This window comes from Orycteropus afer, unplaced genomic scaffold (assembly GCF_000298275.1).
Source record: "Orycteropus afer afer isolate SDZICR_OR568_19922 unplaced genomic scaffold, OryAfe1.0 scaffold00170, whole genome shotgun sequence".
NCBI classification, from domain to species: Eukaryota; Metazoa; Chordata; class Mammalia; order Tubulidentata; family Orycteropodidae; genus Orycteropus; species Orycteropus afer.
In genome coordinates this window covers 190,672-199,932 of record NW_006921757.1, presented here as the reverse complement: position 1 = coordinate 199,932, position 9,261 = coordinate 190,672, and the positions used below count along the sequence as shown (strand labels likewise).

Genomic DNA, 9,261 nt, shown 5'->3' with positions numbered 1-9,261 from the left:
AGGTACCTTTAAGGAAGTCTGGTGACGCAGTGCCTAAGGTATTGGACTGCTGATCAGAAGGTTGGTAGTTCCAACCCACCAGCCACTCCGCGGAAAGAAGACGGGACAATTCACTCCCGTAAAGATTTACCGCCTCAGAAACCCAATGAGGGTCGCTAGGAGTCGGAATTGACTGGATAGCAGTGAGTTTGGTTTGGTTTTGGTTTCTTAGGTACCTCTGCTTTACAGATGAAGAACCTGCCATTCAGAAGGGTGGGGGCGCTGCTTCTGATGCCTGGTCCAGGCCTTCAGGTGGTCGACCTGTCCCCAGCTCACAAAGGGGAGCTTTTAACCCCAGAGAGGCAAAAATCAAAAACTAAACCGGCTGCCATTGAGTCAATTCCAACTCACAGTCAACCCAATAGGTCAGATTAAAACTGCCCTATAGGGTTTCCAAGGAGCTCTGGTGGCCTAAAGCATTTGACTGCTAACCAGAAGGCTGGCGGTTCAAACCCACCAGCCACTCCTCAGAAGGAAGATGGGGCAATCGACTTCCATAGTGATACTGCCTCAGAAACCCAAGAAGGGGTCACTATGAGTCCGATCTGACTCGAGGGCAGTGAGTGAATTAGTTTTTATAGGGTTCCCAAGGCTATAATCCTTATGGAAGCAAAATGCCAAACTTTCTCCCACCAAACAGCCACCCACCAACCTTTTGATTAGCAGCTAAGCACTTAACCATTGCACCACCAGGGCTCCTAACAGAGAGGCAAGTGTGTCTATTTGGGAAGAGAGTGTGGTAGGCGCATGGGCTGACACAGGCCTGGCTTACACTAATGAGTAAGCGTGGAGGTTAGGACCGAAGCTAGGGAACCGCTGAAAATTACCCTAAGCAGAAGTTTGGTGGCATGTGTGTCCAGCAAAACCTAGCTCTGCACATGGGGACGATAAGATTGGGGAGCAAACTGATTCACAAGGCGGCAAGGCAGGGTGGGGGGGAGACTGTTTCTGCTGTCACCAGGACTGCTAACACTACCCCCTGGAGCAAGCCACCACCCAGACCTACAAACTCCTCTCTGCTCCTGTGTGGTTCCCACGCTCAGTGGTGAGGTGAGAGAAGGGCAGTGACACAGGTCTCCTGGCATGGTGGCTGCCTGTGGCGCCCACACCCTCCCTCCCAGCCCCAGGGGGCCGGGTTTGTTTACCTCTCAGCAGTGTGGTGGCAGCCAGACCCAGAAGAGCCTTGGCCTCCAAGCCACAAGGCTCCCTGGGACGCCCAGCCTCCCCTAGTGATGCCCCCGGGACCCTGCCAGGAAAACAGACCATTCCATCTGTGCACAGGGAGGGGAGGTTCCCACAGAGCTGGGGGTGAGGTGTAGAAACTGAGAGGACACTCACAGATGTCCTCTTCACTCTCACTGTGGGCGACAGGGACATCACAGACGCCTGCCTGTTCTTCAGAGTCCAAGCTTTCCTCCCCACCAATGGACCTAAAGGGTGGGCTCCTGATAGGGGCTTGGAAGGGAGAGGGCTGGCCAGTGACCGTCTCTGCTGAGTAGGGGCTAGACCAAATTGCCAGGATCACCTGAGAAGGACCTGTGATTCCTCAGCACTCATCTACCCACCCAAGGGCCCAGGCTTATGGGGGTGTCCTGAGGGGACCTGCACTAGGACCTCTCACTACCATTCACTACCAGTGAAGGCCTTGGTCATCCAGAGCTGCCCAGGGGCACCTTCCTGGCCACAGAAAGACAGGGCTGTGGTGGTGACTATAGACAAAGCATGGCTGCCCCCAAACCTTTGTGGTGTCCTAAGGAGCCTGGTCTGGCTGACTCTCCCCTCTGGCGTGGGCCGGGAATGGCTAGAGTATACTGTTCAGCCTCCACCAGGACAGAACTGAGTTTGCAATCTCAGGGGGCCTGACTGTGACATCTGTCCCCGACTAGAGCCCAAGGAGGAGGTTGCCAGGCTGCCTGGGGGGGGCACCTCCCTGGTGGCTACAGGCCTCACAGCCATACTCCACGTCTCTTGCCTGCCCCCTACCTCCCCGCTCTGGCTGTCTCAGGGGCCCCTCAGGTTGCTAAGCCGTGGGCTCAGCCCAGGCTTAGACTGTCCTTTCCCAGAGACTGTTAATCCATCCCCCACCCTACTCCCAGCATTCCTCCCCCCTCTTCCTCATCTTCCTCAGCTGCTTCCTCCTTAGAGAGGAGAGACCCAGGCAACCAGTAGGTCTCCTCAGCCCAAGGAAGGGCCGGTCCCCTAAGGCTTCCCACTTGGCAGCTGTGAAGGCTGTAGGGGGTGAGGGCAGGCCTAACTCCCTTCCAGCCCTTCCCAAGGTAGTGGGAGAGCAGTGTCCCCACTGGGCATGGGGGTCCAGGCAGGGAGCCTGGAGTTTCTGTGCTTCTATGGGAGCTCTGGTAGCATAGTACCTAAGGCATTTGACTGCTAACTGGAAGGCTGGCTGTTCAAACCCACCAGCCACTCCTTGGAAGGAATTGGGCAGTCTACTTCCATAAAAATACTGCCACAGAAACCCAAGGGGGTCGCTATGATGGAGTTGACAGCAGTGAGTTTTATATATATATATGGGGGTCACTATGAGTCGGGACCGACTCGACGGCAAATAACAACAACAACAACAACATGTATATATATATATATAGAGAGAGAGAGTGAGGTCTGGGGATGTTTGAAGGAAAAAAATTTCAGAACAATGTAGGGGTTGGTGAGGATGGTTTGGGGTGGGGCTGAGAGAGAAGAGGTAATCACACAGGCCCTGGTGAGCTGAAATGGAGGACCTAGCTCATCCTAAGTTTAAGCCAGGGAGCGAAAGCACTGGCCTCAAACTGGGGACTTCTCGTGGCACCCTTTCCCCTTCCCACAGCTCTAGGATGGAGATGGATGGAGGCCTAGCTGACAGGTTTGAATCTCATTGCACCACCTGGCCTGGGCTAGAGTTTTACATGGACTCTGATGAGCCTGGGTGGCGGACAAGGGACGATCACATTGATGCAGAAGTAAAATCTAGGGGATGTTCCTGCATGGCCCACACCTGAACTCTGGGATGACACGTCTCTAATACCTGCTGGAACCAAAGCACTGTTTCCTTCAAGCCCCCAAGTGTACGGCTACTCCCTCAGCTCCTGGGGCCCCTCCCTAGTGCCCAGGACCACGTGGCTGTATTTCTAGAATAGGAGGAAGGATGGGGGAGGGGTGTGGGTGTGGGGTGTAAGGGGTGTGTGTGTGTGGGGGAGAATCAGAGGTCACTGTAGAGAGGCAGGCTGAGGGGAGGGGGGCCAGGCCCATGGGTCAGCCCACTAAGCCCTTAAAAGTCCTTACATAAGCACCAGCTCCCAGCAGAGCCTCCGGCTAATTCTCCTGGACCACCCCCCAGGCCCAGCTGTCAGGACGCCTCCCTGAGCTGAGCACCAGCAGATGGGACACAGAAAGACGTCCAAAGCCGCTGGACCAGAATGGCAGTAGACTGCTTTCAAGCTGTGATGCAATTCAGAGATTAGCTGCTGTCTCCTTTTCTGCCAGTGCCCCAGGGGCCAGGGTCAATCTCTCCACCCTTCCTCCAGTGACCCTCATTCCCTTACAGACGCCAGCAGGGGTGCTGAGTCTTACAGAGCCCCTGAGGTGGGCAGAGCTGGTGAGGAGGGCGGTGTCCTCACCCAGCCCAGAGGAGGAGATGCATTTGGGCACCTACACCGGCAAGCAGGGCTGGAGACGGCCAGTTCTGGGATGAAACAGCTAAGGAAGAGTACCGCGTTGGACAGGGATTCCAGCAAGCATTACTGGAAACAGAAGATGGGGCCACTTGGACCAGGTGTCGTCGAATGTGTAGTCGAGGTGCCAGCCAGGTCTAAGATTCCGGGGTGGCTTTTTACGACCTGCTCCCTAGCCTCCGCACCCTCGGGCAACGCTGCGCCAAGCCCTGTGCCTAGTGCCCGCCTGCAGCCCCAACCAAAGCCGGGTGCGTGGCGTCTGAAGCCCGTTTCAGGAAGTTAGCGATGAGGGCTGCGAGAGAGCAAGGATGCGTGGCCAGCCCTCCCTTCCCTGCCGCGTCCACGGAGCCGCCACGCACTCCTCGCCGCCCGCCCCGGATGCGCCCCGCGCTCGGCCCTAGGCGTCACCTCTCGGGCTCGTAGCCGGCCTGCAGCAGGCGGGCGCTGTACCGCTGCGCCGCCGTCTCGTGTCCCGGGTGTTGCCGGGTTCCGGGCTCCGGAACCGCGGCGGCTCCGCCTCCCTGCAGCGGTGGCGAGAGCTGCCCCGACCCCAGCAGCGGCGGCCCCTCCATGCGGAGGCCGCGCTCTGGGCGGGCGGGAGCCTCTCCGCCTGGAGGCTCCCCGGGCCCCGCTGGGGAGTGAGCGCCTCAAAGTCTGGTCCCGGGGCGGGGGCGGGGCCGGAGTGCTGGAGCGGCTCGGGGGCGGGCCTAAGGGCGGGGGCGGGGCCTGAGTGCCGGGGCGGATCCGCCGGGAGGCGGGGCACCCGGGTAGACCGGGCTCCGCCCTGGGCCACTCGCTCCTCCCCGCCCCTCCACGCGGCCGCTGGGGCTCGGCACTCCTGTCTAGTCTCCGAGTCACCAAGGAGATACCGGGGGTGGGGTGGGGGGGAGGGTGTCGCCCACGGTGGCACTGGGAAGGCCCCGCCTACCCCTTCCCCGCCCTCCGGACCTTCTCGTGGCCCAGTCGGAAAGGAGCGCAGACTGGCTGGAGGGGTCGGGTGCTCTGCATCTGGGAGACTCTGGCCTGGATCTCTGGCTCGGCTTGTGATTGCTCGGCTTCGTCGGAACGAACGTCTGCCGCAAACCTCCCTCACTAGAGCCAGATGGCAGGGGAGATGTCTATCTCCTTTGGCCTCTCGGGATCTCCACAAACTCCACCTTCCCTCCGCCACTGCTGTGGATTCGATTCCGACTGATGGCGACCCTAGAGGGCAGAGCAGACTGCCCCCTAGGGTTTCCAAGGCTGTAATCTTTAAGGACGGCCGGATCTTTCTCACGCTGAGCGCCTGGCAGATTCGACAGTCTACCTTTTGATTATCAACCCAGCGTTTTCACCATTGTGCCACCAGGGCTCCTAGACAGCACCTTAGGTCAGAGAAAAACCGATTTACCCCGGCGTCCCCTCCCGCTGCCTGAGAAAGTAACAGAAAGCGCCTTAACAGCAGGGACCTTGTCTCTCCTCGTTTGGGGTACCCCATAACCAAGAGGTGCTGCTCACACTTGTTAGAAAGCATCTATTTCGTCATTGTTATCACGGTGGGCAGTGATTGAGCGCCTAGCAAAGGTGGAAAGGAAAAGTGAAAGTCCACAGGCAATCTATCTGAGGAGACAGCAGATTAAAAATAAACATCTGACAATTCTTATACCGGGTACTTTTAAAAAAAATCTGACAATCTGCAGGAGCAAATGGTAAGCACTGAATAACGGGATTGCTGGGATGCGTTGCAAGGAGGGAGAGTTATGGGTCAGATTTTTCAGCAAATATCAAAGGAAATTAAATTTATGCAAAGGTAAGAGCTTGCACTTTGTGCTGCCTGATACCTTTTCCACACCACTCCCCAGGAGCTCTGGTAGCGTAGTGCCTAAGGCACTTGGCTGCTAACCAGAAGGCTAGCGGTTCAAACCCACCAGCCACTCCTCCGAAGAAAGATGGGGCAATCTACTTCCGTAGTGATACCGCCTTGGAAACCCAAGGAGGGGTCTCTATGAGTCTGGTCCGACTCGAGGGCACATAACAACAACAACAACCCCAGATTCAAGGTTAAAACAGTTTGTCTGGCTCTTGGCCACAGATGAAATCCTGTCACTGCGAATGCCATGACAGACTAGATTTTGTATAACAAGATTATTTCCATGTCCCTGCAGAAATCTCAAAGAGGCAAAGGTGGACTGATCTAAATTGTGCACAGTGATAGAGTCATTTTTCTGGTCCCTATTTGTGAAATAATCATTCCTGCACAAGAGAAGAGCTGACCCACAGGCTTATGACTGTAAACAGGAGAGGTAGAATTCCCCTTTTCCGTGTGGAAGACCCAGGTTCAATTCCCAGCCACCACCCTTTGGTCAGTGGAAGCCTGGGTGTTACTGGGATGCTGAATAGGCTTCAGGAGAGTTTCCAGACTAAGAGAGATCAGGAAGAAAGGCCCTGGCAATCTCTTTCTGAAAATCAGCCAGTGAGAACCCTATGGTCATGACAGTCCTGTCTGCAACTGATCAGGGGGATGGCAGGACCAGGCGGCATTGTCCCCAGGGTCTCCGTGAGCAGGGGCCGGCTCAGCAGCAGTTAACAACAACGAGGTATACCAAGGCAGACTGAAGCTAGTGAAGCTAGGTCCTGCGGTTAGGTGGGCTTGGGTCCAAGTATGGGCTTTACGATATAATCACCCGCGTCACAAACTCTCTCCAAGCCTCTGTTTCCTCATCTTTCAAATGGGTCAATAATATTTATCTGAAACCAGAGAGCTAATGCTTGTAAAATTCCTAGTGCCTGGTATGCTCTTAATAAACGGAAACAATGATTACTATGAATGAAGGAAGCTGTACCTGTGTTCGTACCACGACAATAAACATGACAGTATATCATATGACAATATATGATCATGTCGGTCATCTGTCCATTCTGTGAATGTTCACTAGTGCCCTCCCATGGGCCAACAGGGTAGCAGATACTGGGAGGACAATGGGGAATAGGATCGTCCTTGTCTTTGCTATCCTGCACCCTAAAGTGCAGTGGGACGGAGAGACAATCTGAATACAGTGGGAAAGACCCTGACAGGTAGGAAACCCACTCCACCTGAAACAGCCTAGCTCCTGGGCAGTACTACATGGAACCTGGCCATATGTTCTGAAAGAGAAATAAATCAGGTGCCCTTCCAAAGGCCTCTGGAAGGAGGTAGGTAGCATACAATAAAAGCATGCCCCACACATGTGTAATGAGGGGGCCCAAGAAGTGAGGAGATCCAGCACTTGCAAGTTCATTAGAGTGGCTCTGTCTTTTCTCCAGAGCCTGTTGGCTACAAATGAGATAGTTAGACACTATTCATTAAAACAATCCCATTAAGATGGGATAACCCAAGGGCCTCAGCACTTCCTGTGAAGGGATTGGATTTACATGAATATCTGGACCAGCGCTTCTTACCAGGGACGATTCTGCAACACCCTCCTCTTGCCCCAAGCAGTCCAATGTCTAGAGTTATTTTTGGTTGTTACAAGGTGGGGTTGGGAGTGGGAGGTGGGGTGTGGAAGTGGGGTGGGGGGATCAGCGTGGGGGGTGTCGCTGCCATTTGGTAAGTAGAGGCCACAGGGCTTCTGCTCACCAGTCTGCACTGTGCCAGAAGCCCTCCACAGCTCAGACTCATCCGGCCTCAAATGGCAGTGGTGAGTAGCTGAGGAGCCCTAATCTACAGGAACTGTTTGAAGAAACCAGAATGAAAGCGAAACAACTTGATTTTCGTAAGGAAGTCAGGACAATGAGTTGTTCAGTCTTTTCTCCATGAAAAAGCCATGTAGCCTCTCTGGTCCTCAGTTTCCTCGTGTGAGAAATGAGAGGGTGGATTCAATGATGCAGAAAGTCCCTTCCAGCTTGGAAAAAGTATATGAATCAAATATACTTACGTGTATATTTGGGGCTTGGAGACCGCTTTTCACTTGGGTGTGGCTCTATATTAAGGCCAGGGCCTGAGGTAGGCAGGTGCAGAGGGGTTAGGAACAACTAAGGGAGGTGAACTTGTCTGTCAATCTGTCGTCCTGTGCTGGCTTATGTGTTGCTGTGAGGCTGGAGGCTATGCGACCGTGTTGCAAAATGCCAGAAGGGTTATGTGTGGTGGATAGGTTTCAGCAGAGCTTCCGGGCTTAGACAGACGCAGAAGAAGGAAGAGGCCACCCACTTCTCAAAGAATTGGCCAGTGAAAACCTTATGAATAGTAGGGAAACACTGTCTGATATATTCATGGAACACTTTACGAACAGCCCCGACACGGAGCTGGAAGATGAGCCCATCAGGTCGGAAGGCACGCAAAATTTGACTGGGGAAGAGCTGACTTCTCAGAGTAGGGATGATCTTAACCATATGGATACAGTAAAGCTTTCAGGACCTCCACTGGCTGATGTGGCACAACTCAAAATGAACAGAAACAGATGTAAACATCCATTAATAATTAGAACATGGAATGTATGAAGTATGAATCTAGGAAAATTGGAAGTTGTCAAAAATGAAATGGAATGCAAAAAGATTGATATCCTAGGCCTTAGTGAGCTGAAATGGACTGGTTTTGGCCATTTTGAATCAGACAACCATGTTATCTACTATGCTAGGAATGATAAATTGAAGAGGAATGGTGTGGCATTCATCGTCACAAAGATGATCAAGATCTGTCCTGAAGTACAATGCTGTCCGTGATAGAATAATATCCACACGCCTACAAGGAAGACCAGTTAATACAACTTATTCAAATTTATGCACTAACCACCAAAGCAAAAGATGAGGAAATTGAAGATTTCTACCAGCTTCTGCAGTCTGAAATTGATCAAACATGCAATCAAGATGTGTTGATTATCACTGATGACTGAAATGCAAAAGTTGGAAACAAGAGTTACCAGTAGTTGGAAAATAAGGCCTTGGTGATAGAAATAACGCTAGAGATCACATGATAGAATTTTGCAAGACCGACATCTTATTGATTGCAAATACCTTTTTTCAACAACATAAGTGGTGACTATACACATGGACTTAACCACATGGAATACACTGTAATCAGATTGACTTCATCTGTGGCAAGAGGTTATGGAGAAGTTCAATATCTTTGGCCAAAACAAGGCCAGGAGCTGATTGTGGAACAGACCATCAACTACTCATATGCAAATTCAATCTGAAGTTGAAGACAATTTAAGCAAGTCCACAAGAGCCAAATATATCCTTGATAATATCCCTCCTGAGTTTAGAGACCATTTAAAGAATAAATTTGATGCATTGAACACGAATGACCAAAAACCAGAGGAATTGTGGGATGACATCATCCATGAAGAAAGCAAGAGGTCATTAAAAAGACAAGAAAGGAAGACCAAAATGGTTGTCAGAAGAGACTCTGAAACTTGCCCTGGAGTGGAGAGTAGCTAAAGCAAATGGAAGAAATGACAAGATAAAAGAGCTGAACAGACGATTTCAAAGAGCAGCTCGAACACACAAAGCCAATTACTATAATGAAATGTGCAAAGACTTGGAGTTAGAAAACCAAAAGGGAAGAACATGCTTGGCATTTCTCAAGATGAAAGAACTG

General features: G+C 52.5%; 1 protein-coding gene across 1 annotated transcript in view; it reads right to left on the bottom strand.

Annotated features, from left to right (window-relative positions):
* IMPDH1 (inosine monophosphate dehydrogenase 1) overlaps positions 1-4,279 on the bottom strand; it is an 18,499-nt gene extending 14,220 nt beyond the window's left edge. The window contains exon 1 of the mRNA XM_007946753.2: positions 4,116-4,279. Coding sequence (XP_007944944.1) covers positions 4,116-4,279 — 164 coding nt within the window. The remainder of the gene's footprint in view (positions 1-4,115) is intronic.
* Between the last annotated feature and the right edge of the window lie 4,982 nt (positions 4,280-9,261).